The sequence below is a fragment of the Amphiprion ocellaris genome, chromosome 2 (genome assembly GCF_022539595.1).
Source record: "Amphiprion ocellaris isolate individual 3 ecotype Okinawa chromosome 2, ASM2253959v1, whole genome shotgun sequence".
Taxonomy (NCBI): Eukaryota; Metazoa; Chordata; class Actinopteri; family Pomacentridae; genus Amphiprion; species Amphiprion ocellaris.
The window spans coordinates 6,550,561-6,566,986 of record NC_072767.1 but is presented as its reverse complement, the minus strand read 5'-3'; the positions used below and the strand labels follow the sequence as shown (position 1 = coordinate 6,566,986).

General features: G+C 43.4%; 1 protein-coding gene across 1 annotated transcript; it reads left to right on the top strand.

The window, feature by feature from the left end:
• Nucleotides 1-66: 66 nt before the first annotated feature.
• Nucleotides 67-13,536, top strand: med16 (mediator complex subunit 16). The gene is made up of 16 exons (XM_023264146.3): nucleotides 67-262; nucleotides 1,346-1,526; nucleotides 1,926-2,033; nucleotides 2,135-2,304; nucleotides 2,385-2,666; nucleotides 2,757-2,906; nucleotides 3,982-4,087; nucleotides 4,217-4,372; nucleotides 4,488-4,705; nucleotides 5,132-5,338; nucleotides 7,088-7,298; nucleotides 7,368-7,501; nucleotides 8,546-8,738; nucleotides 9,061-9,277; nucleotides 11,027-11,110; nucleotides 11,199-13,536. Exons 2-16 carry the CDS (start codon nucleotides 1,388-1,390, stop codon nucleotides 11,323-11,325), a joined length of 2,502 nt encoding a protein of 833 aa, XP_023119914.1. The 5' UTR covers nucleotides 67-262; nucleotides 1,346-1,387; the 3' UTR covers nucleotides 11,326-13,536.
• The last annotated feature ends 2,890 nt before the right edge of the window (nucleotides 13,537-16,426 follow it).

The following is a 16,426-nucleotide window of genomic DNA, read 5'->3' as shown; positions in this document are numbered from 1 at the left end:
CAGCATTTTCAGACAGGCAGATGTGAAGGCAGCCATGTGGGCTGTGGGGTCCTGACACATTGTTAAAGTGAGCGGTTTGTTTGCTAACCGATGCTAACCGATGCTAACGGTCTCCGGTACATCAGACTCCCGGTACCGGAGCTGAAACTGACTCCGGTTCGGTTTGTGTTTCTATTTTAAAGCTTCATTCCTTGTTTTAATTTAAAAAAAAAAAAACCCGGCTGATTTTCATTTCAGACTTCGTTACTGGGGCGGAAAACAGGTGAGTTCACGTTAGCACACTACTGCATTTAACTAACCGGTGGTAATAAATAACTAGTTCTTTAATTAGCATCTACTAACTAAGCTGTAGTCTGACAGAAACCAGCTTAAATTCGGCCCAACTGCTCTGCTCAGACCTTCTGGTTTTAACTGAATTAGCAGTTCACATTGTTGGGAAGAAATCTGCTTAAATTCAGAGTTTTTTTTTTTTTTTAATGAAATTCGTAACAGAGGGTCTAATGCTATCTCATCAAATAAGATGACAATAAAGATTCATTTGATTTAATTTGATTTTAACTTAATAAACAGGATTCAGGTTCTTTTTTGTCCAGAAAGACTTTAGTTACCAGCTTCAGCATTGATCTGATCACTAATATTAATTTCTGATGTTTCAGTTAAACGTAAAATTCTGTCTTTGCCCCCCCCCCCCCCCCCCCCCCAAATTCTGACAAATTTTAGGCTATTTTAGCCTTTTTTGCCGACTTTGGTTGACATTTCACCAACTTTTGAGGTTCTAACTTCAGTAGAATCTGATGAGTTAAAAGTTTGACCAAACAAGGTTCCAGTTTTAGATATTTTGATTTGAAAGGTGTCCAAAATTAATTAAAATGTGTCCAGAATTGCTTAAAACTTGTTCTAAATGAATCAAAATATATCCAAGATGACTTTAATTGTGTCTAACGTGACTCTAAATTGTCCAAAATGACAATAATGTCTAATTATTTGTCCTTGAAAATGGAAAAAGTGCAAAAAGTTCAATAGGCCAGGCTGGTCTAGTGTCTCCATAAAGTTCCTGTAAGTGTGTATATATGGATGGATCCATATTTCTACTAAAATACAGTATTTAGTCAATATTTCACCAACTTTGGGGCTCTAACATCGGTAGAATTGGCCCGACAAAGTTCAATTTTTTGCTATTTTGACCTGAAATCAGTCCAAAATTACCCATATTTTCTCCAAAATGTCTTAGAATGAACCCAGATAACGTTAAACTTCTCCAAAGTTACTAAAATTTGTCTAAAATGTCAATAATATTCAAAGCTTCAAGTGTCAGTCTGTGATCTCACCTGTTGTCTGTTCTCAGGTGAGGCGTCACCTGGCCTCCAGCTTCTTCTGCGCTTCCATCATGGAACTGGCATACGTGTGCGAGTGGGAGAAGCGTCCAAAGAGCACCCACTGTCCGTCCATCCCACTGGTCTGCTCCTGGTCCTGCAGGAACCTGGTGGCCTTCAGCACCGACCTGAAGAATGACGACGATGACAAGGGTATACACGGACACGCAGCACGGACACGCAGCACAGACACGCAACACGGACATGCAGCTCTGACACAAAACATGGAAATGCAACACAGACACGCAACACACACGCAGCACAGACACGAAACACGGGCATACAGCTCAGACACACAACACAGACACGCAGCTCTGACATGCAACACTGATACGCAACACGGAAACGCAGCACAGACACGAAACACGGGCATACAGCTCAGACACGCAACACAGACACACAGCCCTGACATGCAACACTGACATACAACACGGAAACGCAACACTGACATGCAGTTTTGACACGCAACACAGACACAAAGTTTTGACATGTAACATGGACACACACACAGTTGTGGTTGTGGTCGTCCCTTCATATGTTTGTGTGTTCCAGATGTCAGTCACATGATCCACATCATCGACACCGAGCACCCCTGGGATGTTTACTCCATTAACTCTGGACACACTGAGGTCATTTCCTGTCTGGAATGGGACCAATCAGGTGAGGTTTTCCCGCTGCTACAGCTCTACCTGGTTTCCCTGAGCATTCCCGTGTTGGCAGCATGTTTAGTGTTGTGTTGCTGTGTTTGTGTGTCTGCGGAGGCTCCAGGCTGCTGTCTGCGGACGGCGACGGTCAGATTAAATGCTGGTCGATGTCGGATCACCTGGTGAACAGCTGGGAGAGCGTCCTGTCCAGCTCCGTGGACGGAGACCCCATCGTGGCTCTCAGCTGGCTGCACAACGGAGTCAAACTGGCGCTGCACGTGGAGATGGTAACACGGATCAGAAACACGCAGTCGATCACGTGTTGGATGTTCACCTGTAACCTGTCCTGTCCATGTTCTCTCTCCAGTCGGGCTCCACCAACTTTGGGGAGAAGTTCTCCCGGGTGAAGTTCTCCCCGTCCCTGACCCTGTTTGGCGGGAAGCCGATGGAGGGCTGGCTGGCGGTGACGGTGAGTGGTTTGGTCACTGTGTCGCTGCTGAAGCCGGGTGGCACTCTGCTGACGGCCAGCGAGAGTCTGTGCAGGCTCAGAGGACGAGTGGCGCTGGCCGATATTGCCTTCACCGGGGGAGGGAACATCGTGGTGGCGGCCACCGACGGCAGCAGCTCCTCCCCGGTCCAGTTCTACAAGGTCAGAACCAGAAGATCCCGGGGAGAGGCTACCTCTGACTTCTCCTGCTGCACCAGATCCTCCGGATAAACGTCTTTATTCTGTGTTCAGGTTGTGGTGAGTGTGGTCAGCGAGAAGTGCCGCATCGACACCGAACTGCTGCCGTCGCTGTTCCTGCGCTGCACCACTGACCCGCTGAGGAGGGAAAAGTACCCGGCGGTCACCCACCTCAAATTCCTCACCAGGGAGAACTCTGAGCAGGTAACCAGTTCAGCCAGTAGAACCAGAAACCAGAGCTTTGTGTAAGGACTGGTGCTCTACCAGGTCTGGGATCAGAACCTTTACAACAGGGGAGTCAATCTCATTTTAGTCCAGATTCCACATTCAGTCCAATTTGATCTCCAGTGACCAGTAAAATCACAGCATAACCTATAAATTACCACAACTTCAGATTTTCCCCTTTGTTTTAGTGCAACAAAGTATGTTCTGAAAATGTTCACATTTCAGAAATTATCTTTTTACAAAACAGTATGTAGTAAGTAAGTATGTAAGTAAGTTTCTTAAGAAAAATAAGTTCACTTTCAACAACATTCAGCCTCAACATTTAGTCACAGCTGTCTGGAACTGACTGAATACTATGTTATTGTATGATCAAAATGACGAAAGACAGACAAAAAAAACCAAAAACAAGACAAAATATTACAAAAATGAGACACAAAATGATAAAAGCGAGAAACAAAATGACAAAAATGATACACAAAGCAAAAAAAAACCACAAACTGCCAAAAATAAGACAAAAAACACAAGCAAGACAAAAAAGGAAACACAAAGCGACAAAAACGTGAGACGAATGGTGAAAGTCAAAAGCAACAAAAGCAAGACAAAATACTACAAAAATGAGACAATGGACAAATGAGACCGAAAATGAAAAACGCGAGAAACAAAACGACAAAAAACACACGAACTGACAAAAATAAGACAAAAATGAGGCACAATACGATAAAAATGAGAAACAAAATGACAAAAACATGAGACAAATGATAGAAGTTAGACAAAAAAATGACAACAAACAACAAAAGCTAGACAAAATATTACAAAAACGAGACACAACATGACAAAAGAGCAATCTAGTATTTTACTTTATGATCAAAACAACTTGTCATGGTCTAGAAATTATTTTAAATCTATAATTTTACTAATTTACAATCTGCAGTTTATGTCTTCTCTGGAATTTTTACACTTTGAGGGCCGCATGGGTCCTCTGGAGGACCGGTTTTGGCCCGCGGGTCGCATGTTTGACACCTTTGCTTTAGAACGTAACAGTGCTGTGTTCCAGGTCCTGCTGTGCGCGTCCAATCAGAGCGGCAGCATCGTGGAGTGCTGGTCCCTGAGGAAGGAGGGGCTCCCCGTCAACAACATCTTCCAGCACCGATCACCAGTCGGTAAGAAACTTGCACTGGGTTGACTGGTCTGACTGGTCCTTGTATCAGATCCCTGACCTCTGACCTCTGTGCTTGACCTCTGACCTCTGTGTTTGACCTCTGACCTCTGTGCTTGACCTCTGGGTGCAGTCGGGGAGAAGCAGCCGACGATCCTGAAATGGCGAATCCTGACGACCACCAACGATCTGGAGCGAGTGTCGGCCGTCGCTCTGCCCAAACTGCCCATCTCCATCTCCAACACCGACCTGAAGGTGGCGTCGGACACCAAGTTCTGCCCAGGACTCGGTGAGGAGAACTGTGGGAACATCTCGTCTAATTCATGAGAAAATTAATTAGCAGGAAACGGGTTCTGCAGGTTCACTTTTAGGCATCTAAGTTCTAGCGTTCTCCTGGTTCTCAGGTCTGGCTCTGGCGTTCCATGACGGCAGCATCCAGATCCTTCACCGTCTGTCCCTCCACACCATGGGAGTGTTCTACGGTTCCTCGTCCTCCGCCCAGCGGCCTGGAGACGAGTCCACCATCAAACGCCAGAGAGCCGCAGGCCCCGCCCTCCACTTCAAGGCCCTGCAGTTCTCCTGGACCTCATTGGCTCTGGCTGGAGTCGACAACCACGGAAAGGTGAGGACACACACCTGTACACAGAACTACAGACACACCTGGACACTGGATACACAGAACTACAGACACACCTGGACACAGAACTGCAAACACACCTGGACACAAAACTACAAAAACACCTGTACACAGAACTACAAACACACGTCAACACAAAACTACAAACACACCTGGACTCAGAACTATGGACACACCTGGACTCAGAAGTACAGACACACCTGGATATTTTTAAAAATATTTTTCAAACACGTCTGTTGTTGAAACATTTCCACATCTTTTCATGTTTTCTTAGTTTTTTTCATTTATCTGAATCTAAAATCTAAACATCTGTAGTTGTGTTTTTCATTGTCATACATTTCAAAGGCTGATTGATTATCGATCAGCGATGGAACTACTTCTTGTGATCTGACGCTTGTTGTCTCCTCTCAGCTGCACATGCTGCGGGTGTCGCCCTCTATGGGGCAGGTGCTGGAGATGAACACGACGCTGCGCCACCTGCTGTTCCTGCTGGAGTACTGCATGGTGACCGGCTATGACTGGTGGGACGTGTTGCTGCATGTGCAGCCCAGCATGGTGCACAACCTGGTGGAGAAGCTGCATGAGGAGTACATGAGGCAGAACCAGGCGCTGCAGCAGGTCAGCAGGGCATGCTGGGAGAACGGCGGCCAGAGAACCAAACAAACCGCTCAAGTTTCATCAGGCTGCAAATATCCCATTATATTATAATTAGTGTTGTAAAAGGATTTAAATGTGTAATCAAATTAATCACAGGGTTGTTGTGGATTAATTTTGATTAATCACACTTAAATATCATTCATTTTTAATCTATATTAATCGGATTTCATTTTGCATGAGCAGACAGACTCAAAAAAGAAGGGAATATATATGCACTTAAGGAGTTTATTGAGCACCTTTGACTAAAAATTTGAAGTTAAAATGTTACATTTTTTTAACACAAATACTAATATCGGTGAAAAGAAAACTCCTTCCTGCAGAGTGTGCATATTACTGGATGTCGGTCGACTGTTCCATCTTGGTGTTTTTTGTATTCATATTTCCCACTGAGACGCCAACGTGCTGCTTAGTTTCTTCCATTTAGAGTTTCTTGGTTCTGCCACTACCGGACCGCATGCGTGACGGCAAATCTACTTGGACAAAATGCCCGAAATACATTGCCAGAGACGTTTCAGGGATTCTGAGTCATTCTGAGCTGCAGATGTGTTAATTAGGTTAAAACTGTTAAACAGATTAATCATAATGATGGATTAATCTGCATTAACACATTAATTTTGACAGTCCTAATTATATTATTTCAGTTAGTAAAGCAAATTTTATTGAACCCTCTTATCTGATAGATTAGTGATTATCAATCAATAATTGATAAATCAGTAACAGAAATTTGTGCAGTAGACTGTGGTCCCTCTACTGTCCTGCCTGCATGTACAGAGCTTCATGATCTCTGGTTGGAGGTCATTAACCTCCACATTAGTCTTTGTCATGGTGCCCGTTGCTAAACTCCCACAACGCTCTACTGATGAGTTACTGGGGTCCTCAGTTTACGACGTCATCGACTTACGGCATTTTGCCGTTACGTCAGAACTGGTTACATGAAACTAGTTGACGAGCGGAGTGGATGAATACGTCGTCACGCAGCGCTATAAGATGGCTTTATTTCCTTTCTCCGGTTGGACGCCACCTTGGATTGTGCTACATTCACTAACTTTTTGCCCTTCGTTTTGGCTCCCAAGCATAAGTCAGACTCTTCTGATGCTTGGAAGAAAAGGAAAGCCGTCTCCGTGGAAGTGAAATTAGATAGAATAAAACTCTCGGAACAGGACGAAACGCTGACGAACACCGGTCAAGTTGTAAAAACAGGTCAACATATTGTAGCGACCCTCTGTGATGAATGAGTGAGACTTTATCTGGTTCTCTGGTGGTTTATTGAACCTTCACACAGGCTCTCTACTGCTGACTGTCAGCCAATCAGAAGTGATCTAACTAAACATGGCACATTCACTGACATTAGGTAAATCTGGAACTGAACAATAACCATTGAAACCTCAACAACAATATCAGTCTGTTATAATATTCTGTTAATCTTCTTGTAAAATGATTCATACATGCATGAAAGTCGTTGGTATTCATGACTTTATGAAGAACTGATTGATATCGTGTTGCACGGAACGGCTTTGTTTACATTTTGGTCGGAGTTCCGACTTACGCCAAAAATCGAACTACGTAGATCTGTAGGAACAGAACTCCAATGTAAGTCGAGGACCTCCTGTATTTCATTTAAAAACACAGTGAAGGAACAAACTACTTTCATTTTCTCAACCCACCAGGTTCTGTTTGTACGTTCTCACCCTCCACATCCACCTGTTCCAGGTTCTGGCGACTCGCATCGTGGCCGTGAAGGCGTCTCTCTGTAAACTCTCCACGGCGACAGCGGCCCGAGCGTGTGACTTCCACGCCAAACTGCTGCTGATAGCCATCAGCGCCACCTTAAAGTCTCTGCTGAGGCCACACGTCCTCAACACACCCGACAAGAGTCCAGGTGACCGTCTGACCGAGATCTGCGCCAAGAACACCGACACAGGTGAGACTGCCGGAGACACAGGTGAGGACCAGCTGATGGCCAGAGACTGATCGCTGTGTACTCCCCCAGATATCGATAAGGTGATGATCAACCTGAAGACGGAGGAGTTTGTGTTGGACGGTCCTCCCCTGCAGTCCCTGCAGCAGCTCATCCAGTGGGTCGGAGACTTCGTCCTTTACCTGCTGGCTAACCTGCCCAACCAGGTGAGCTGATAGACAACAGGTGATAAGAACAGCTCATGGTCCAGGTGAGGAGAGACAGCAAACAGCAGATTCTTCATAGGAGGTGAATTATGAGACTCAGAACCATCACAAGGAGACACAGATCAGAACCTCTGACCCGTTGGGCCCCAGTAGGGTTTTTGGGTCATTAGTTTGTGAGTTCTGGGCCAGAACAGGAACATTCTAGAACAGGGGTGTCAAACTCATTTTAGTTCAGGGGCCACATTCAGTTCAGGGCAGTTTGATGTCAAGTGGGCTGCATCAGCAAAATCAGAGCACAATAACCTGTAAATAACCATAACTCCAAATTTCTCCCTTTGTTCTGAAAATGTTCACACTTAATGAATTATCTTTTTACAAAACATTGTGAACAACCTGAAATTTATTGAGAAAAGTAAGGGCAATTTCAAAAACATTATGCCTCAGTTTATCATTTACACATTACAGCTATGATCAAAACGACAAAAGTCAGACAAAAAAAAGACAAAAACAAGACAAAAAGTGACAAAAAATGGACAAATAACACAAGTGAGACAAAAAGACACAAAACGACAAAAAAGACAGAAAAATACGAATAAAGTGAAACAAAACGATATGAAGAAGACAAAAAAACACAAGCAAGACAAAAAGAAAACAGAATGACAAAAAGAGAAACAAAACAACAAATCAGACAAAAAAAACATGACAAACATCAAAAACAAAACTAAATATTACAAAAATGAGACACAAAATGACAAAAGAACAATGAACAATCTAGTATTTTCCTTTATGATCAAAACAACTTGTCGTGATCTAGAAATGATTTTAAATTTACAGTTTTACAAATGTACAATTTACAGTTAATGTCTTCTCTGGAATTTTTACACTTTACAAAGTCGTCCCACGGGCCGGATTGGACCGTCAAGTGGGTAGGTTTTGGCCTGCGGGCCGCATGTTTGACGCTCCTGATCTAGAACTCAGTGGAACTTGGACCCTGCAGCCATCATGATGTTTGTCTGTTGCTTCTGAATGCTGGTGTCCCTGCAGGGCTCCATGGTCCGACCCGGGTTCGGCTTCATGAGGGACGGGGCGTCTCTGGGGATGCTGAGGGAGATGCTGGTGATGATCCGGATCTGGGGTCTGCTGAAGCCGGGCTGCCTGCCCACCTTCACCGCCACGTCAGACAGCCAGGACAACATGCAGCTGCTGTTCCGACTGCTCACCAAGCTGTGGCTCTGCTGTAAGAATTCTGTTCAAGTCAGAGGACAGATGCTGATTGGTTAAAGTCAGAGAGGACAGATGCTGATTGGTTAAAGTCAGAGAGGACAGGTGCTGATTGGTTAAAGTCAGAGAGGACAGGTGCTGATTGGTTAATCCATCCTGTAGTGACCCTGAGTAGCTCTGAAGACATTCTGTTGGACCAACACTTTCTGGGTCTTTGTGTTTTTCCTTTAATTTGTCACCGTCTCTATAAAACCTCAGCAGAGAGAACGAGCTGCTGCAGCATCACCCGACAGTTTTCCAGTTCCTGGTAACCAGCTGATAAACTCTTTGTGTTGCAGCGCGGGACGACGGACCCCCCCAGGACCCCGATGAGAGCCTGATCGACGAGTGCTGCCTGCTGCCCAGTCAGCTGCTGGTTCCCAGTATGGACTGGCTGCCGGTGAACGACGGCGTCATCGTGAAGCTGCAGGGAAAGCATCCGCTTAGGCTGCAGTTTGGAAAGGCCTCATCGCTGCCCGGAGCTGGAACCACTGCCCCGCTGGAGGTCTTCACCAGGTAACGCACGCCTGAACCAGAACCAGAACCAGAACTCGGACCTGATTCAGGGGCGCATCCAGAAATGTCTAGATGTGACCACAGAAAATCCTGTGATGTTACACAAAAACTATCATCTGTGACAAAAATTCAGGAATCTGTGATGCAGAGAACAAACACAGAGTTAGTGAATGTAAAGATGATATATGACTGTATGGAGAGGAGCCCAGTGCATCATGGGAATCCCCCGGCAGTCTAAACCTACAGCAGCATAACTAAAGGACAAATCAGCTGATCATGAGCAGCTCTAACTACCAGCTTCATCAAAGAGGAACATTTTAATCCTGATGTTAAAGTAGAGAGGGTGTCTGCCTCCAGAACAGACGAGCTGATAGCTGAAGGTTCTGCTTCTGAAAACTTTGGAACCAGCAGTAAACCTGCAGTCTGAGAGGGAAGGGTTCTGTTAGGATGATCTGGAACAATCAGCTCTTTATGATACGATGGAGCTTCTCATTAAGAGTTTATATGTTAGAAGAAGGATTTTAAATTCTATCCTGGATTTTACAGGGAGGCAATGAAGAGAAGCTAAACTCTGAGTGAACGAACTTCTCAGAGTTACAGAAGCCAATGAAAGAATGAATGGTTTATTTCGGTTACAATCTACATTACAACCACTGAATTGTGTACATTCAGCTGACAAAGAATTATTATATATGCTTGCAATAAACATTTTTTCTCGCAAAAAAATGAAAATTTAACAAGCTCTGTAACCGAAAAACAGACTGAAGCTGAGGCTTATTTTTGCTCATCCTGTACAATCCATAAAATAACCCAGAATATCAGTAATACAAGGAATAAAAGAAATACAAAAAACATAAGATTACTCGAGATTCTTCTTCTTCATCATTTCACATGTTGGTCATTTTACATTGTAATCTTTAATTATTTAACCTTTCAATGTTTTTTTTGTAACCTAACAGAAATCTACACAATTTCAAATCATCACTAAATCCATCCCATAATATAACTCCCAAATATGAAACACATCTGTATGTAACATTAGTTCTCACATTACCTCTTTGAAAGACAGCCAACCCTCTTAGATTATCATTTTTGTCTCTTAATTTAAAAAATTGTTGGATACAGGTCGGAAAACTTTTGTTTGCTCGAAATATTATTTCTAATGTTTTTAAGTATACAATATCTACACATTTTAAGGTGTAAAACTCTATAAATAGTTTATTAGTAGTTTCACGACAGAAGGCTTTATTATTCTAATAACTGTTTTCTGGAGTTTAATTATAGGATCTATATATGTCCTGTATGTATTTCCCCAAACCTCAACACAATATGACATATATGGCATTCTAAGTGAGAAATACACAATATGCAGACATTTCTTGTTCAAAAAATCACCAGTTTTGCAAATAATACCAATAATTTTAGATAATTTCTGTTTTATATATTGTATATGTGGCTTCCAACTGAATTTATGATCTATAGTTACTCCCAAGTATTTGGTTTCATATTCTTTCGATGTCAACTCCATTTAGGATCAATTGAAGTTCAAAATTTGCCCTAACGCTACCAAACACCATAAATTTAGTTTTATTTTCATTTAGTGATAACTTATTGATATGAAAATAAGATCTGGACGTTCTGGAGGCAGTGTGGCCCCTCCTGCCTTGGAGGCTCATCTGGAACTAGAACCAGAACTGTGAGAGGTTCCAGGTGGGCTGAAGGTGTTTACAGGTGTGTGTCTGTGTGCAGGAGTCCTGGTTCCCAGAAGATGGACAACCTGCGCTGCATTCACATGGGAGTCTGTCCCACTGAGGAGAGCAAAGCCTGCACCAGGTGAGTCACAGCACCTGATCTGACCCTTACTGACCTCAGCGTTGATGTCATCAGTGACCTTACACCTGTGAAACTCCGCCCCCTTCAGGTGTGGCTGCGTGACGATGCTCCGTTCTCCCAACAAGACCAACGCTATGAAGCAGTGGGAGCAGCGCTGGATCAAGAACTGTCTGTGTGGAGGCCTGTGGAGGAGGATCCCGCCCACACTCACCTGAGCTCCGGTCTCCTCACCTGGACACCTGGACACTCATCATCAGTGTATCATCTCTGAGATAAAGTCTTACTGTTTGGTATCATGAAGCTTTAAACCGGTGGATCACCATGGTAACCGAGGTAACTGATGCTGCAGGTGGACTTTAGTCTGTTTTATTGTCAGAACAGAAGCTTTCTGAATGTTTCTGTTCTAAAACTGTTAAATAATATTTTAGTCACGTGAGTTTCCATGTTTTTATACACATTTTAGTTGTAAATAGAAACGGCAACATTTTAAAAAAACTTCCGTCAGTTTCACAAAAATATTTTCTGACTTTTCCTAAACAGCTTCATTTGGACTGAAACACCTGAAGTCACATGACTGATCAGCACCAAACATGGCTGATACTGTAGCTGGTTTCAATCACAAACTTAATGTTTTTATTTTCAGTATCTTCACAGTATTTCCTGTTTCATCCAGTCTGAATAAAAGGAGACAAACTGCTTCATTATAATAATGTAACTTAAACTTCAACCTTCTGTTTCTGCAAACTTTAAATGCAACCAGAGCAAGCAGGTTTTTATTTACATCAGGATGAACTAAACCTTTCTCTGATGTAGGATAATGTTTGCTGGGATGGATTTTGGAGCGCAGCCCTCGATTTGATTGTCTTCTTCTACTCTGTTGATCAGTGCAGCTACAGCGCCACCTTCTGACGACACCACACTGGATTTATTCCCTCCAGAGCAGTGAGTGCAGCGGTGTCAAACTCATCTTAGTTCAGGTTCCACATTCAGCCCGGTTTCATCTCAGTAACCTATAAATAACCACAGCTCCAAATGTTTCCTTTGTTTTAGTGCAGAAAAATACATTGTGAAAATGTTCACATTTAAGGAATTATCTTTTTACTAAACATGAACATCCTGAAATTTCTTCAGAAAAACAAATTAAATTTCATCAACATTCAGCCTCAGTTTATCATTTCCACATTACAACTTCTAGATCTCAGAGTGTCGACAAAGGAACACAACATTTAGTCATCTGGAACTGAATCATAGAGGATTTTACTGTAGGATCAAAAGGACAAAAGTCAGACAAAAACAAGACAATATTACAAAAATGAGACACACAATGGCAAAAATTAGACACAAAATGAGACAAAGGCATGAAACAAAAGAGACAAAAACGATGAAAAAGTTAAAAAGCGACAAAAAAATGGACAGAAACAAGACAAAACTCAAAGGAAACTAAAAAGAAACAAAACGACAAAAAAACAGACAACACAAGCGAGACAAAAAAAAACCCAAAATGACAAAAATGACACACAATGATTGAAGCAAAAGAAAAAATGACAAAAATAAGACAAAAAAATACAAGAACAGACACAAAAGAAACACAAAATGACAAAAACGAGAAAATGACAAAAACAGACTAAGAATAAAAATCCAAAAAAAGACAAAAAATCAAAAACGACAAAATATTACAAAAATGAGACACAAAATGACAAAAAAAAACAATGAATCTAGTATTTTACTTTGATCAAAATAACTTGTCATGGTATAGAAATTATTTTAAATTTATAGTTTTACTAATTTACAATCCTCAGTTAATGTCTTGTCTGGAATTTTTACACTTTGAGGACTGGATTGGACCCTCTGGAGGGCCGGTTTTGGCCCGTGGGCCGCAGGTTGGACACCCCTGATCTAGTGGAGCAAGATTAATACACATTCATTTTACAGTTCAATCCCTTTCAGTGTTACAGTCCAGTTTTTAGCTGATTATTCTGAAACAGAAACATGATTCACATTAAACTGACAATAGAATCTAAATTAGATATGGAAGGAGGAGTTTTATACTTTAAACCGTTTCCTGATTATTTGTGGAAACCTGAATATTAATTGTGAATAACCTGAATCCCACTGAGCATGCCCAGTAGCTCCTCAGACTCTGCTGACTGACCGGCGGCTCCTCTTGTACCAATGTTGGACCAAATCAATTACGTTCTGAACATTTAAAGGCTCATGTCACAGATTTTAACTTCTTCCTGACTGTGAGGAGTCAAACTCAGTCGCTGTTTCTGGACTTCACTCATATTAACGGCATGAACACGGACAGCCGGGTCAGAACCAGCTTCATGGATCCAGTTTTCTGTCACGATGTTGAAGTTTAGCATCAGTGCTACAGATTCAACTGTAAATAGAATCTTTTTTTCTAATAAAACAAATAAACTGTTGACGTGTCTCTGAGATTGTTGTGATTGAAGAACATGTTGCACTTTGAATGGATCTGAACCAGGATTAAGACCTGCTAGCTACTCCTCAACAATCTTCAAAAAAGCTCAAAAATGACTCCACGGACCAGAGAAGGGAGGTGGGATGCAGCAGTTGTTGGCCAAAAAAAGCCTACTGGTCTCCTCTGGAAGATCAGCTCAGACAGTGGAGCTCAAATGAAACCTGAGGCAGGAAAGTCAGATTGGACAGAGGACTACACCCAACTCCTCTGGCAAAACCTGCAGCAGTTTCTGTGAACCAATGGAGCTTGAAGCTAGTTTCAGCTCCTGGTGGAAGTTCTAGCTGCACAAACGTCTTCAAATCAGCAAAACCAAGAGACTCAAGAAGATGTTAACGTGCATTAAAGATGACATCCATTCCAACAGAAGGTAGGAGAAAAATTAATTAAAGGACAGCCATCCTCATTCTACAGCACCAACTGCTTTGATTGGTGCCACTTCACATGGCAGTTGAAGACCTTCACCTCCAGATGCAGAAACAGCAGGACCACCTGAGCTGAGTCCTCCAACAGCAGCAGAGGATGATGCTCCTGCACAGTCCTCAGTACTCTTGACAAGCCTAAGACCAGGAGCTTTCTTCCAGTCAGGACCAGGACACAATCAGAGTTCTGCAGGGTGGGACCGGGTCAAACTTACCTGAGTCAGCAGGTCCAAACTGAAGCAGGAGCTTTCGCAGTGTCCATCTAATGGCGCTTTTCCATTAGCAGCTTCTCGGCTTGACTCTACTCGGTTTGTAAAGTTTTCCATTAGGACGTAGTACCTGGTACCAGGTACTGTTTTAGTACGTACTTAGCCGAGGTTCCAAGCGAGCTGAGTGGAGCCGATAATGTGACGTCTACAGAGTGCAGGCCACTGATTGGACAGGGAGTGATGAAAAATGAGATCTGTACCATGGGCGAATGAAGAGGTCGAGACTTTTTTGTCTTTGGTGACGGACCAAAGAATACAGAGGGATCTGGACGGTGCGACTCGCAACGAGAAAATATACCAGGAGGTCTCCGAGTGGATGGCCGCCCACGGATACAGTAGGACAATGAAGCAGTGTCGGGAGAGGCTGAAAAAGCCCAAAAGTGACTCCATCAAGGACCACAATGCCTGAAATGGGCCAAACCGGAGGTGTTGGAAGTGGTTTATCCAAATAGATGCCATTTACGGGCACCGACCGGCGAGCAACGAGAGGGAGAGTGACCTCAAGTCCGCTGCATTATTAGAGACCATGTTGGAGGACGGTGAGTGACCTAAACTGAGTCGAGTCGAGTAGGTGCTAGTGGAAAAGCGTCTTACTGGCACTTTTCCACTAGCACCTGCTCGACTCTACTTGGTTTGTGAGGTTTTCCATTAGGACGTAGTACCTGGTACTGGGTACTATTTTAGTACCTACTCGGCCAGGGTTCCAAGTGAGCTGAGTTGAGCCGATAATGTGACGTCAACAGAGCGCAGGCCACTTATTGGACAGGGCGCAACGACACACAAGAGCGACTCCTTCACGAAAACTGGTGTGTTTTGTGACCTCAAGAAACTTACGCTACTTTTCCCATTGGTATTAACCCTTTAAGCGCCAAAGTCGCAATATTGCGACAAGCAACATTGCTGAACATAACAAGGTATAGCTGCAAATATGGTGCTTCATATAGTTACTACTTTACACAAGGAGATGGTGGACATCTGGAACTTCAATCTGAGCATCATTTGTGGGCGTGTTTTCATTCAAAGTTTTGGAGTTTATAGAGTTTGAAAACCGCTCCCCGGTCGAGGAGGCGAGGGTCGCAGTTGGCGCGTAACAGAGCCCAAGACAGCGCAAGAAAACTCACCATTCTGAGAGGTCTGTTCACCGTTGACAAAGTATTTCGTCAAGTAATGGCTGACTCAGACTCTGAAGAGGAATATTCACCCTCTGATGAAGATGTTCAGTCGTCCAGTGAGACAGAAAGTGACGCTGCGTCTGTGCATAACGGCAGCGAGTCCGTGCTCCATGACAGTCCACAAGCAGCACATACTGGAGCCGATGCTTTGCTTCACCGTGTCCGGGGTGGCAGGAGGGGACGTTGTGGGTGTAGCAGGGGTGGTCAAAACACCGCTAATAGTGAGGTGGGTAGCAGGGATGCAAAAAACTGCGGAAATAGTGGCAACCGCGGGAGAAAATGCACTGATAATAGCGGCGGAGGCCGCAGTGGCGTTCACGGCCCCGCCGTAACTGACGATGATGATGGCTGGGTTTGCTTGAGAGATGAAGAACAGTATCACAAGTGGATCAGACATTAAGATGAGCCTGTTGGGTCTCGTGGAGACAGGGATCTGACAAATTCTGAGCCTAGCAATGCCATCTTGATCGATAAACATCTGTAAAAGTTATGTAATCCATATGTCCGCCACCTGGTGACGTCATGATATGCAAATTAGATGAGTGAATTTACTCCCATCACAAACTTTGGATCATACTGATGATTTTACTCATTTACAGTATGCCTTTATCTCTAATCATTTTCAAGTTACAACCTTTTGAAAAAGTGATATCAAAACTGAATATTTTATTGAAAAAACTGTGGCACCTAAAGGGTTAAGCTGACTTTAAACAAACAAGCATATTTTGAAAGTAACGTTGTTGTCTCCTGTATGCAGACAATAAGGTAGCTAGTTAGCCATCAATGCTAACTCCGTGGCCAGGCCGCTGTGCTATGACGACTCCACCCATAATGAGGTGGGACTCAACTGTAATGGAACGACCTAAACCGAGTAAAGTCGAGTAGATGCTAGTATAAAAGTGCCTTAAGAGGCAGAATCACGGAGAACCAGGTATGGCCAAGAGAAGCCAAAAAAAAAAAAAACAGCCTGA

Coding starts and splice junctions, on each gene's coding strand:
- med16 (XM_023264146.3), top strand. CDS start 1,388: ATGGAACTGGCATACGTGTGCGAGTGGGAGAAGCGTCCAAAGAGCACC. Junction 2,034..2,134: donor TCTGGAATGGGACCAATCAG/GTGAGGTTTTCC, acceptor GTGTCTGCGGAG/GCTCCAGGCTGCTGTCTGCG. Junction 2,305..2,384: donor TGGCGCTGCACGTGGAGATG/GTAACACGGATC, acceptor TTCTCTCTCCAG/TCGGGCTCCACCAACTTTGG.